This window comes from Ammospiza nelsoni, chromosome 5, assembly GCF_027579445.1.
Source record: "Ammospiza nelsoni isolate bAmmNel1 chromosome 5, bAmmNel1.pri, whole genome shotgun sequence".
In the NCBI taxonomy this organism is placed as follows: Eukaryota; Metazoa; Chordata; class Aves; order Passeriformes; family Passerellidae; genus Ammospiza; species Ammospiza nelsoni.
This window is the reverse complement of record NC_080637.1, coordinates 48,594,399-48,609,182: the sequence shown is the minus strand read 5'-3', so window position 1 is coordinate 48,609,182 and position 14,784 is coordinate 48,594,399. Positions and strand designations below refer to the sequence as shown.

General features: G+C 43.1%; 1 protein-coding gene across 4 annotated transcripts in view; it reads right to left on the bottom strand.

Annotated features, from left to right (window-relative positions):
* TCF20 (transcription factor 20) overlaps positions 1–14,784 on the bottom strand; it is a 129,593-nt gene that overhangs the window by 40,004 nt on the left and 74,805 nt on the right. For all 4 annotated transcript variants that reach the window (XM_059471977.1, XM_059471980.1, XM_059471979.1 and 1 more), the window contains one exon: positions 1,258–6,879. In XM_059471977.1, coding sequence (XP_059327960.1) covers positions 1,258–6,843 — 5,586 coding nt within the window. In that variant the 5' untranslated portion in view covers positions 6,844–6,879. The remainder of the gene's footprint in view (positions 1–1,257; positions 6,880–14,784) is intronic.

Genomic DNA, 14,784 nt, shown 5'->3' with positions numbered 1-14,784 from the left:
TGAAAACCAAATGAAATTAACTGACTATGTTTAATGAGAGACTAGAAACAAGAATGCAAGCCAAATCAAGTTAGGGCAGAGAAGCATGTAATTACTGTCAAAGAACAGTTGAGTGAAAATTTAGAACAAGCCAGGAATCAAACTTGCAAAGAAAAAGTTCATGGGGAGGAAACAAGCATGCTGTATGTAACAATACAGAGGAAAGAAGATAAAAACTGGATCCCAACACTGTTTAGAAAAGGAAGAACCTGAAGGCAACAGGAAAAAGTAGTTCTATGCCTCTTCCATGGTCTGACCCAAGACAGAGAACAATACAAAAAAAGATAACCATAAAAAACGCAATGCAGGATAGTGACAATGGCAAAGCAAGGTACATAACTGTGGTTTTAAAGCTTCTGCCTCAGGAAAGAACGTGTCCATCCACAATCAGACAGCAGTGAAAAAAGTTTTTCCTTCGTCCCAGCTTTAATTTTACCTATTACTTCTCACTCATAGTGTACTCCCTCTCTGGAGAAAGTAAATTACCAGTGTCATTTGTGAATGCTGAACTCATCGATACTAAGCCCAAAATATTTCCCTCAAAGCTTACAGACCTTTGTGCAATTCTGCTCTATCCACCTTATTTTGTAAGGACTGCAAATTCTCCTACAGCTGTGTAGTATGTATTATAGTGCAGAGTAACTCACACTGGAAGGAGCCCCTGCTGAAAGCAGAGCCAACTTCCAAGGTAGATCCACCTTGAGATGTAAAGATGCTTAGGGCTCTACCCAGAACCACATCTCCAAAACCAGGGCATTCCACAGCTTTTCTGTCATTTCCCCACCCTCAATCCAATGTCTGATTAGCCTCACTGAATTTTTTTGCCAATTGAACTAGAACTTTCTTTGCTGCAATTTGTGTCTGCTACCACTTGTCCTTTCACTCTATGACTCCAAGAAGAGCCCTAGAGAACACTAAATATCTAACAGAATAGAAGAAGGAAGGGCAAAGAGACCACTGTAGTCATGAGAAAGCCTTTGGACATCCAGAACTTTTACTAGGTAATAAGCACCCAACTTTTTGATGTCCAAAGAATCTTATCTGATCACGTGTGGCAGAGATCTAAATGAGGTCATCAATAGGACATCACTACAGATTGATTAAAGATAAAAAATGCCTGTTTAAGATATGAGAGAAGAACAAGAAAAACAGTATTCCAAATGGTATATATTTGCTAATGAAAGAAAATAATTGTGTATAGCAAGGTCAGGTACTCACCATCTCTCTCGCAATCTCCACAGCTTCCTGCAGCCCATAGAGCCTGCCACAGACCAGGTAGATCCCATTGGCCCAGAGAATACAACCCTCATGGACCCAAAATTCATTGCTGTCAAGAGGTAGTTCAGGAATTTGTAACTCCAGCTCAGTGCCACCTTCTGAAGTGGGCATAGATGGTTTTGAGTCCAAAGGAGTCTTTTCACCAGCACTGCCACCATCAGCGGATGCTTTTTTACAAGAAGCTCCCCTTGAAAGTGACCGAGAGGCTCCGCCACAGTCCTCAGAGCGGTGCCGCCTCTTAAAGCGGGGATGAGCAGCCAGGCTTCTTTGTTCCTTCTGTTGTTGCTGTTCCTCCTCCTCTTCAGTATCTGTCTTGGAACCATTAGAAGCACTTTTGTGCCGTACCTTGACCTTGCTCTGCATTTCTGTGGCCCTCTTTGGAGGTGGATTCTTGGGCAGGGTAGCTGCATAATCCTGGGGGTAGAAAGGACCAAAGAGGTCACCCATGTTACGATAGCTGGCCCATTTGCCACACAGGCAGCAAACCAGATGCCCCAAGACAGAAGACTCCGTTACTACAGGGCCTTGCAGCATGAAAGTTGAGGTGGGCAGCACTTTGCTCTCTGCATTGCTGGGAGGGGGTGTTGAAGACCTCTGTCCTTTCCGACCCCTCACCAATTTGTTCTGCTCCTCTTCCTCCGCATTTATGATTGTGCACACAGCGCCTAATTCACACTTGTTTACCACATGAATATAAGGGAAAAAGGACTTATTCTTGGAGTCAGTTTTATCTACAGACTGGGTAGCATATTTAAGCTTGATCTCTGGTTCTTGAGGCTCCACGATTGGAGCAGCCCGTCTAGGCTTCCGCTTCCGTGGCTGTGCTGCAGGTTTTCGCCTCTCCCTCCTTTGCCTCTTGGGCTTTGGCTCACCAGCACCCACCCCTTCTGCAGGCTGTGATGGTGCTGGCGGGGGAGGCGGGGGCACAGGCAGCTGCTGCTGTTGCTGCTGCTTCTTCTGCTTGTTCACACTCCCAATTGGCCTCCCTTTTTTCTTTCCAGAGGGGAAATATCCCTTTGGAGGGAAACCATCTGGCTTGGGTGAAATGTTTGTCACATCTCCATCTTTTTCCTCAGACTTTGGATTTGGTTCAGAAATGAACACACTGGAAGGGGAGATTGTTTTTGAGTCAGAAAACGTCAGAGTTCCAGCTCCACTTACAGATCCATCAGACCTTCCCTGACCACCTGACTTCTGAGAAGGTGGTGGTACTGCACTGGATCCTCCTCCCTCTTTGCCAATACTGGTGGTTTCAGGGACCTCTTTTTTGTTTTTATCATCCTCGCTGCTTTGCCACTCTTCTGAAGATCTTGGAACAGTTTTTTCACCACTTGTATCCTGGCTTGCTGGCCCCACTTGATCTGGTATCTCTCCTTTTCTTTTCTCAGCCTCTGGTCCATGTCCAGCCACATTTCCTCCTTCAGGCCCACTCTTGAGGGACAGGATGTCATCAAGAGTGACAGTATCTGGACCAGTTTCAGCACTGTTGGTAGAAACGCTTCTCCTAATATTGGGAGATGTAATTTTCTGAACAATAGCTTCCAGTTTTAATCCTCGCCCCTTTCTTGGGGGCAATATTTTGGTCTTTGCCGGGCTTGTGAGGGAAACAGCAGGACAATTCCTATTATCAGGACTTGGCAGGTCCTTGAAGGAATCTCCCTTTGCAACTGATTTGCCAGCATCTTGGCTTTGAGATGAATGAGCATAGGAGTTGTATGTTTTATCAGCTCCTTCTTTTGCTGAAGTCATCAGTCGCCCCTTATCGTCACTGCCACTGTTCTTCATATCGTGTGGCTGTCTTTTGGTAGGGATAGGAGAGATGAAAGAACGGACCCTCCTCCTCATAATTAATGGGTTTTGTGGAGACTGGTCCTCCTGGCCAGGGAGCCTAAGCATAGCATTACTAGGCTTGGGCAAATCTGTAGATTCCTCTCGTCGATGCCCATCGCTCTCTTGAGGGCAAAATCTTTTTTGGTTGGCTGCTCCAAGAGGGCCGCTGCTTTTGGCAGGAGAAGTTTGCCGAGAGAGGTCCCAACCAGATTCATGATGCTGCAACTTCTGGCTGCCATGTTTCAGTTCGGCGCATTTGCTCTGAGTACTGTCACTCCCCATGACACAGCGCCCAGCTTCCTGGCTTCCAGTATCATGGTAAGAGCTACCTTGAAGGTACATCATTCCATCCTTGTCATTTTTTAAGGGACTCCTTACTCTTTCCAGAAACTGCTGCTGTCTTGGGCTCTTCCTTGCTCCTTCCTGCCTGTGCTGAGCTGCAGCAATCACACCCTGAGCAGCACTGCTTGCCCAGTCTTTGTATTCTTCTTGCTGTTGCTGGTATATCTGTCTCTTGTAATGATACTGGGAATTCAGACTCTGGTTGGGGTCACCAAAAGCATGAGGCCTAGCATTGGTGTGATATGCTGAAGCCAGAGATGGGCCTTCTGAATTCTGAGGGTAGACAGAATGCAAGGAACCCCTGCTAACTCTTTCAGATAGTGTCATGTGTGGGTTCATGTGATGCAGATCTGCACCTGGGCCTCTGCTTCTGCCTGGTGACATTTTCAGCTTATCAGCAAGATCCTGATATTGAGAGGGTGATTTACCCCTTCCAGTTCTGCCAGGTCCTCGTCTCATCTGTGTCGATCTGGTGTCCTGCTGGGGCATGTAGTCTGGAGCAGCATCAGAGACTGCAGCTCCAGGGCTGGCATTGCCTCGAAAAGATTCATGCTTGATGCCAGCAGGATGACAATGGTCTCCTGTTTTTTTATTGTTGAGACTAGCTGAGCTCTTTGACTGCTCAAAATCTTCTTCCTTTATTTGCCCACTGTGAGCTTTCATCTTTGTTTCCATGGATACTAAACCACCAGGGAGTATTACTGACTGGCTCAAGCCAGGGGCAAGACGTTCACTCCTTCCGCTTCTGGCCTCAGGACCCATGTGCCCTATGGGGTGAGGGCCAGGATCTCTTACAAGTTGCCTTAATGGGGATATGTCACAGATCACTGATCTCCTCTCTGAGAGTGCTCCTGCCTCATGGGCAGCAGACTGAGACTCCACATCGAACTTTCTAGCAATAGGGTAATCAGCTAAATTTATCTGCTTCATGTCTGGAGCTGCACTGCTAGACTTCCTATCCCAGGGACCCCAGTGAGGGCCCTCTAGGAGGGACCCCATGCTTTTGTTTAAGAGGCCTCTATTGGTCAATTCATTGGTTTGACTAATTAAAACATTGGGTCTCATGGCTCCCTCCAAACTCCCAGCCATCCCAGAATGCTCCTGCGCATTCCTAGAGTACCTTCTGTCTGGATGATGGTGGTACCCCTGTAAAACCTCTTGGAGGAGGCTAGGAAACTTCTCATTACGGCCTTTGCGCTCACTATGCCCTGGAAAATCTCCCTTTTCTTGACCAGATGGATACTGTGGAAAGCCACCAATACCTCTCTGTATACCAGGTGCTATATTATCCTTGTAGCTGTATCTTAAACTGCCAGGAGACTTGGAAGATTCTGTTCTTGCAGGAAAATTTGGCCCAACAACTGCATGACCAGGCTGGCTGTTCCCCTCCCCATTATGGTTAGTGTTATCGCCACTTTTGCTCCCTTTACCTCCTCCTTGAGTCTCTTGCTGTGTCCCTGCATGCCCAGCTTCTTTTGCTCCACTAGTGCTAGCTGGTGCTTGAGAGGCTGTGGAAGCATCATCTTGTGCAGGTTTATCTTGTCCACCTGACTTTTCTACTCTTCCTGCCATGGCTTCCCGGGACACAATCACCCCAACTGCCTTTTCATTCACTTTTGGGGCATTTTCCACAGCCACCACAGCTTCCTTCCCATCAGGGGAAGCCACATCCTCCCTAGCTGCAGGACTGCTGCTGAGTTTTGACGGCTCATTCTGAGAACCTTGTGCTGGTGAGGAGTTGGGTCTCTCTAAATTACCCCCTTTGTAAGTGGTGTCTGAGCTGGTACTCTGGCCACTCAGCTGTCTCACCCTTTCCCCATGATCCTCTGAACTACTGGAACAGCCACCATCTAGGGACTCTGCCATGGGAGACTTGAGTTGCTCCTCAGCCTGGGAGGAGCCTTCTGAGTTGGTGCAGCTGTCAGCCTTCTTGGAAGAGGATGATCTTTTGGAACTTTTTTTCTGAGGTGCCAAGGCATCTGAGAGCAACATGTGCTGGACTGTGTTGGGCAGATTGGCAACTTGAGAACTTAGAGCACTCAGGCTGCTGAGTCCTGGATCTGTGAGCCTTTTTTCCTGCAGTCCTTCCAGTCCAAACCCCTTGAATCCACTTGCATGAGCATTGGGGCTTGGCATCATAGATGGTGTAGGACTAAGCTGAGGCATCATCTGCAGGATCCGGTTTCGAGAACCCATGGACATGTTGCCCTGCCCACACTGGAGATTTTCTCCACCTGGCATGAGTGGAGAAGGGGTAGAGCTGCAGCTTGGAGACTGAACCACAGATGCAGCAGGAGATGGATTAGAGATTGGACTGAAGTTTTGGTGGAACTGCATCGGTGATCTTACAGGAACTTCAGTCTGGCTGTACTGTCCCACTTGACTTTGAAGAGAGAGTTTGGTGGCAGCATTTGAATACTGCATTACGTGCTGAGGTGGGTGCTGTTGCTGCTGCCCCTGCTGCCCACTCTGGGGCAGCTTAGACTGCTCAAAGCTTTTCATCGGTTGAGTCTGAAAGCTGTAGTTTGACTGGGTGCCATAGGCCTGTGCATTGGAACCCACAGCATGGCCTTCGTACTGCGACCCAGAATTCACGTTGTAGCTTCCGTCATAATTCTGTCCTGACTGGCCAAAACGCTGTGGGGAAGGGAAAGAGGAGGAGGAGGATGACGAAGGTGGCTGATAGTGTTGGCTGAACTGACCCACTCGTAACTGGTAGCCTGAAGCAGAGGAAGGCAGGGTGGATGGACGCTGCATTGGCTGCAAGTGTGAGGTGCTAGAAGCAGACTGGCTGGAAGCCTGGGGTAAAGGCTGATGAGATTGATAGATCTGCTGTCTCAGCTGCTGCACCTGCTGCTGCTGGCTAGAAGCCTGCTGCTGATACTGGGCACTCCCTGGAGAAAAAGGACCAGTATAATCCTGTTGATAGTGGGATACACCCCCAAGGGTTGAGTGCTGTGTTTGGAACTGGCCCACATGTCCCTCACTCCCATACTGACTCCCAAAGCTACTCCCTTGAGGGGGCCCATAGCTCTGTACTGGTCCAGAAGGCCTGCGCTGAGGCGGCTGCTGCCCTCCTGATACCACTGGATCTTTGTTGGCAGCCATATAGTAAAACTCTCCTGCTTCTTTTCTGAAACCTTGGTAGCTCTGATGGCCAGAGCTCTCACCAGGCATTGCTGTAGAGGCTCCTGTTGCTCCACGACGTCCACTGCCAGCACCTCCTCCAAAGCTCTGGAACATCTGGGCCTGCTGGCGGGGGCTGAACTCTTCCAGTCGGGATGAAGTGTGCACTTCCTGCGGGTAGCTCTGCTGGTTTCCGTGATAACTACTTTGCTCCCGAAAGGACTGCATGCTGTTCAGCAGCAGAGCAGCAGCTCGAAAGCCCTCCTAAATATGGAGAAAAAGAGAGGGAAAAAAAAAGGTATGTTTCTCAGTCACACCAGTACCCCACTCAATTTCCCTGCTTCAACAGCAATTAAAATTTAGTATTTCTCTTCTACTTCCTGGTACATCAATGTTTAACCCCCTTGTCTTGCAACCTGCCAATCTTCTACGTGATGCAGGCCAGTAGCCTACTACCAGTTGGACTTCCAGCATTAATATTTCCCCACCATCATTTACTTACTGGCTGTGGTTTTGTGCCCCTAAAGAGAGAAACTTCCAACAATATTTGCAAAGCAAATGAGAGCAATCCTCACCATCCAACTATTCCCTAGGGCTAATACTGGGAGTAATCCAAGTATTTTGCTACCACGCTTAGAGATGTGACAAGAACCCTGCAATGCTTTCAAACCACCCTTGGATTTACCACAGGAATGATACCCAAGGTCCATGTTTCACACCAGGAAGATTTCTATAAGCAAACACTCAAGATACAATTGACCAAAGCTCAAATCAAGACAATCCAATGAAAGGATCCATGTGAGTGTGTGAAAGAACTGGCACCAGCATACTCAATGCTCAGTTCCTGAGTAATTCCAGTGACACCCCTACGTGAAAACCAACACAAGACAACACATCACATTTTCCCCCCAGCCATCTGCTTTGCTTTACAGGATGGAAAGTTAAAACAAGTTCACTCTATTTAAGCAAAGCAGTCTACAACTTCATTCCTCAGGATTTCTATATTACCTTGAATGAAACAGAACTGAAAACACTTGCCAGTCAGAATATATTTTGGAATACTGTGTATGAGCATCTACACTTACATAAGCAACTCATAAGTAAACAAACTCCAGGAAGGCTCTCCTCTGTATTTCAACATATTATTCAGTATGTGGAATTATGACTCACCCTCAAGGACTGGACCACAACTGCAGAATTGTCTGGGGACCCTGGCTAGTCCTTCTATAAAAGCCTGTCACATTACTAGATGCATTAAGAAAAGTATGGAAATGAACAAGTACATGCATGTACACTGCCTTTAAACACCAAAGCCAAACAAACAAAGAAAAAACCAAAACCAACCAAACAAAACAAACCCCCCAAATTAACAGATGACACAAGCACTTCATGCCTTGTGGTTTTCTCTTCCTGAAAAAAAATATGGATAAAGCCACCTGGACCAACTCTTTCCTTTAAAAGAATGTTAAGACAATGCACACACTTTTCCAGGAAACAAAACCCCAACTCCTCAGATTGGAGACCTCCTGGAAAAATTGCCTGCATTATGTTTTCATATTTAGCCATGTTTTGTGTTTTCCACATTCAGCTGAACCCATTTAATTTCTAGATTTGCACTTAAGTTTTATTTGAGTAGATCACCAAACTCACAAAAAAAAAAACCAAAAACAAAACAGGCACACAAATGAGATGCAGGCAAGATTTGGCATCCAGTTCTTTTCCCATCTGCCTACCAAGGTTATTTTTTTAACTAACATGTATGTTACCTGAAGAAGACTCTGGAGTCTTTCATCTTCTACTATCTGTGTGTGTAGGCTAAAGAACACACAGGTACAAAACCACCCCACAGCACTGCATGTCTCTGCAGCCCCTTTCCTCTAACTTTATGTTACAGCCTTGGTTCATGCAGATTGATGCACATAATAATATTACTAGAATCAAAAGGGAACTGTCAAATTGTTTATACCTCAAATTCTGTCTTTCTTCTTCTAGGAAGTCAACTTTACTGCTGTTTTAATCTTATATTTTAAGTGCAATAAGAGGGATCTGCTGTTCTGCTGAACTTCCACTTTTTTAGCATTTTAAAGACTACATATATCACATGAATAACACTTCTATGAATGCCACAGTGTGCCAATCTGTCCAGTTCAGGCTTATTATGGATAAGCTCCTCCTTTTTCTGAATTACTGCTTCTGATGTTTTATTCGTTTGAAGCTCCAGCCCTATCAGGGTAGGACTAAAATTAGGATACCTAAGGCAAGCTTCTTTCTTTTTTTGTGTGACTTGCTGTTAAGGCAAAAAAATGAGGGGAAAAAAGAACATACATAGAAGAAAGTTATCAAGCTAAAGGTAAGAGAATATCTACTGCAACTGGCAGATGTTAAAAGCAGCTCTCTAGATAAGCAGTGTGGGGCTCTGCAATCAGCAACATTCACTTGCCATGGAGACTGTGCACACCCTGGCTACCACGTGCTTGGCACCCATTCTCTTTTCATGAAAGCAACACTGCCATCCTCTCACAGGCTCAGTCTCCCACAGAATCTCACACCCAGTTTTTAAACATGGCTTTACCAAAGCTTACTCTGCATAGTCTGGACAAGATCTCAGGAAGCCTCTTTGCATTACATCATACAAAAACTTTAATCGCTGAATGATATTGGCTCGCTGTAACTCTACCCACAGGCTTGAAAACTTCTACATTTTCAAATTAATGTATGTTAACAATGCTGACAAACAGTCTTAAGACTTGTTCACTATTAAAAAAGAGGAATTTTAATTATATAATGAATAGAAACAACACAAGATGCTGTAAAATGCCGTTAAGAACAGAGATATAGTAAAGGTCAACCAAGGCACAAATTCTTATCCTCCATAATCTCATGCAATCATGTAACATTTATTTAGTCCAGAAGTTATGTATGCTAACTCAAAACAGGGAGATCAGATTTTTATCCTTCAATTTATTTTTTTTTCATTCTTGGAATTTACCCTGACAAACAAATAAGAAGTTTTCACCAGGACAATACTTGCTTTGAGTATTTCACAAGGAGACTAACTTGAGTAACATATTCAGTAGAATAGCTGCCAAAAAGAAAAAAGGCATTTCATTAATAACAGGAGTAAAAAAAGATAGAACGTGATCCAACCCATTACATCACTGATAACTTCAGACATATAGCACATTTCCTGTCATTAATGTGCTATAAATACAGAACTATTAGAATTACTACTGCAATAGCCTTTCTTAATAGTTACAGCCCTGTAAAGTGCTTATATCTAAGTGCTATACTCTGAGCAAAACCACTGAGAATAATCCCCTGGACAAGTCTTGTTAATAAAATACATTCAGATAGATAAGGCCTTCAAAGTCTCTCCCCACCCACATATAAAAAAAGTATCTGTTTTATTATTTTTTTACTGGAAGCCTTTAAATAAAACATTTTCAGCTGGTACATACTCCTCCTCATGCATGATCTCAAGAGAACAATGCAGCATCTGCCAACTGGAGACTACAACACAATCATATAAAACTCCATAATGCCAGTACACATCCATAATGCCATCCCCAGCAGAAGGGACCAAGTCCTGCCTCCAAACAAGTATTTTGTTAACAGCCACAAATTACACACATTTACAGTACTTTCCAACACACACAAGATGCAACATCTTTGTTTATTCAAAGGGAAGGTAAGAGTCTGCACAGTTTTCACTACTCCAGTGTCACACCTACACTCTTGCTACACGTGCATGCAGCTCTCTCAGTAAAGCTGCATGACTTTAAAGTATTTACAGCCCGTAGCTGTAGAGCCATCTAAGCACATCCATCTAGACACTGCAGACTACACTCACCGAGCTAAGCAGTTTCACTTTGCTCCAACACATTCATTTCTCCCCCAGTAGCCCTCTAATCAAAATTTGCCTTCAACCTGGCAGGAACAAAGGAAACATATTACAAGTTTGTGTGGCTGATAAAAAACAGCCTCACTTACAGAATCACTGCACAGAAGTCTTGAATAGGAAGAAGCAATAGGTCCTCTTACCCAAATCTCAGACTTATTTGTGAAACGTGTGAAGTTATTTCAAGCACTGTATCAATTGACCTTCTTCATGTGAACTTATTTTTAAGCATAATGCAGATTTTCTCTCCTGTTTAATCATTTGAAACAGCCTCACAGAAATTTGTTAACACAGGAGTTACTCAAAATATGAAGCTACTGCATTGTGACCTTGCTGTATGCAAGATTATCCAATGTCAGTCAATAGCATGTAAGCATCTTTCAATGGCTTCTCCATGTGCATCAGGGTGCCCCTAACCAGTGCTGATTAAGAGAACTCATCAGTACTCCCACATCAAGATCACTCTGTGAGATGATCTTCTGCAATGTACCATGCTAGGCTTTCCTTCACAGCCACATAAACCTTTACAACTCTTTCTGCCCTGATTATCAAAGACTGGACAAATAACAGGACAGCTGCCCAGATCTCCCCATGTAACACTGATGCCAACATAGTAATGCATCACTACAGACAGCTCATAACAAGCGAACCAAAAACCAAAACACTGTGTGGACACGCCTAATTCTTGACTATAAGCCTATAAAGGAGCAAATGAAACCACCACCAGCTCATTCAGTAGGACATAAGTGAGGTCTTTCCGCTTCGTTAAATTTTCTTTAGATTTGGGTTGACTACCGCGATCCATCTGTGCAGAGAAGTCTCAGGCAGCAGTCAAACGCAATATATCTTTAGTGCTCTGTCAAAAGCCTCTCACTTCCTAGCATGCTTATCAGGGAAGAAAATGCATTTACAGGCAGGTGATGAACAGTAAGACAGTATTTCCACAGGCCAAAATGTACACTAAGAAGTTGGGAGGGTTACAGAGTGTCCACAGTTCTGATTAAAATAGACTCACTTGCTAAATGCTGTGCAAGTGACAGAGATGTACAGAAGTTTGCAGCCATTTCTTGCCACAACTCATACAAAATGCAAAAATCACTATTTTTGTCCTTCCTCATTCTATCTTCTTAAACTATCAGAGAACACACATAACCAAAACAATCTCAAAAGCCAGAACCCGAGTACGAACAATTCAGGAGTATATTTTGTAAGAAATAATGCTTCTGTTCCAAATTCAGCCAGAAACAGAGGAAAAAAGGATTTCCGTGTACTGAGTACATTTCTGTTGTCAAGGCCAAGCTGCTAACCCTCATTCCTGCACGTACAGAGTTATTACCTGCACACCTGATCAATGGCTGGAAATAGACTGACCATATTTCAGCTTTGGAGGAACACTGCTGCTTTTAAGAAAAGGCAAATCAGCCACTTATGCCACAAGAAGATGAATTTAAAGATCAAACCTAAGACTACATTTAACAAAGTAACAGATATAACTTATTTCTTCTACATTTGATGCCTTTTTAAAAGAAAAAGGAGAATAATTAAAACTTGTTTTCAACATTATGGGTGCTATAGAAGTAAACCAAGACAGTCAGCCCTTCAAACAGTCACCAGTTTGTCCAAGCAGTAACATTCACTGCTCACTTCTTTCAGAAAGTCATGTTTCTGATATTATTCACCACCACACTTCTAGAAAAAACTAGTCAGATCTGGGTCTCACCAAGCCATCATCATATATTCTGTCAAACAAACCTTACTACACCACTCAAAGCTGAAACAGGATACAGTCACTTACCACAGAGAGCGCCAGACCCTATGCAAGTAGCTAAACTGAAGTATCTTGTAAAGTAGATAAAAATTAAATTAAACTGAGAATACTGCATTAATGGAAATCAGATTTTATCATTCTAAAATTCACAGCATGTCTTAGAAACCATATGTAGTGGTTACACATGCTTAAGTATGTATTAATACAACACATATTAGCAACATGCATTGCAAATCAGTGGTAATACTGGTCTTGACAAAAAAAAAAAAAAAAAAAAAACAACAAAAAAAAAACCAACACACCACAAAAAAATTCCAACCAAAAAACCCCCACAAAACTTAGTTTTATCCTTCCTAGTGAAAACTTATCAAAAAATTCCTCAAATGAGCTACAGCTTGGCCAAGTGGATTGTAACTAGCTTCCATCATCTCACAGACACAGTATGCCTTCTTTACCAAAATGTCTGTACAGCTTTTCAGAAAGTCATTATGTATTGAGCTTAAATCCAAACAATTAAGGAAGTGGTTCTCACAGAATGGGTGAGGAACAGATGAGCGTGGCAGAAGGAGCACAGTTAGCTTTGTCAGTTGAGAGAGGGGAATGCTCTGGAGATTATTGTGCTAGATAAAATCTACATTCACATCTTTTTCCATGTATTTCCTTAAGTGACCACACAAAAAGCCCAACCACAGTAAGCCTGAGTCAGTGTACCTTCCTACCTCACAGGGGAGATGTGAGCAGACATATTCAGAGCATTCAACTGCTATAATAAAAGGCATAATGTAAACAAGCTACAACAAAAAATAATCAAATTGCACATGTGGCTATTACTTGGCTGCTGCTTTCTTCCCTCACATCCAAAATATTTTTGTAAAAAACCATTTCTGTAACACCACAAAATACACAGACTTTTTGCATCTGCAAGTTTTCCTTACGCACTAAGTGAAAAAAACTAAAATACCATCTCCAGTTTAGCTTTGCACTTTCAGTGAAGTGTACTGTTAAATTCATATTCCTAAACATGAAGAAGAAATTTGACAAGAACTTCTGTTGTAAGCCAGTATTTAAGTTGTAGTACTATGAAAAAATGTATTGCTAGAAATATAACAAATGATCAAAGTTCAGCAGAATTTTGGCTGATGGTGTGTATTTGATTTTATTATTATGCCATTGGTTCTCAGTCTCAATCAACAGCACAGATGCACTTAAATAGCTTTCAAAAATCTACCAACCCCTTGTTGAAAGTTATCCATCCAAATTTTTACAGACACTGCTATTTTAGTAAGAATCTATGCAAATCAGTCAGATTTATGTGGAAGATTAAAACAACGATTTTGGACCCACATATAGGGTCAGCTGAAGAGGTCTGGCTTTCTCTATGGTGTTAACACAGCTACTCACGAGCAAGTCACATCAGGGAACTGATCCGGTCAAGAAAATTCTGAGAGGGAGAAAAGCCATTTCTGACCTGACAGAGCCATTCACTGTATCATTACACAAACATCTGCACCAGCAAAACAGACACAGCAGGAGCTGTTTTAAGTGGCGTGGCCACTGAAGGGCACTTGAAATCAGGAGCTCGTATTTAAAAGGCTCTTGGTCTTTACACAATAGTTGAACTACCCTTCCTAACCAAAGTGAAAATAATACTGAACCCTCAGCTCTTTTTTTTTTTCTCCAAACTGCAGATCAGCTGATAGCACATCCTAATCCACCTGATTAGTCCTCCAAAAATGTGGGCAATTCATCACTTCATTACATACCTCTTATTGCAAATTGACCTGTGTCCATACCCCCTATGTCTTCAAGCAGCCAAACGTGATATCTGCTCTGGCAGTACAGCAAAATCTGAACACCCACTTCAAGAACCACTTCTGATCTGCTCCTCCTCAGAGATGCAAGACAGGAAGCTCAGCAGAGGCATCACAGCTCTCACTAAACCTTCTCCTTTCAGTTACAAAACAATGAAAGGGAGATGTCAATTATTAATTGCAAGAGGAAAACAGTAAAGTGCAAGCAGTGTTGTCAGGTTCTATCTGCCCAAGCTCTCATTTTCTGTGCAGAACTTTATCCAATATCTAAAACACTCAGAACTGTACAGTGAAGGAAATAAAAGCCCAACATCCTAACACATTATTTTTAATCAACTTCTATAATTTTTCATACTAAGCTCTAGCCCCAGCCTTGATGACAAGTTGCTAAGATGAACACTTATGAGGGCCATATTGAATAGTACCTGTAATATGTCTGTCTTTTCTATTCAACATAAGCCTGTACAAATAAATATTTTTATTATTTTTTTACAACGCCTGGTGCAATGAGCCTTTAAGACTCCTGGGAACTCCTCAAGGCAAATGAACTAAATTGACATAAAATCTGTATCAGTTATGTGCAAGTATTATTACAATAGAGGCTATGCACTGTACACAAGAATTATATCCATTGATTAGGACAAAACCGTTGCTGAACATAATACCACCGATTTACATTACAGGCAGTAACA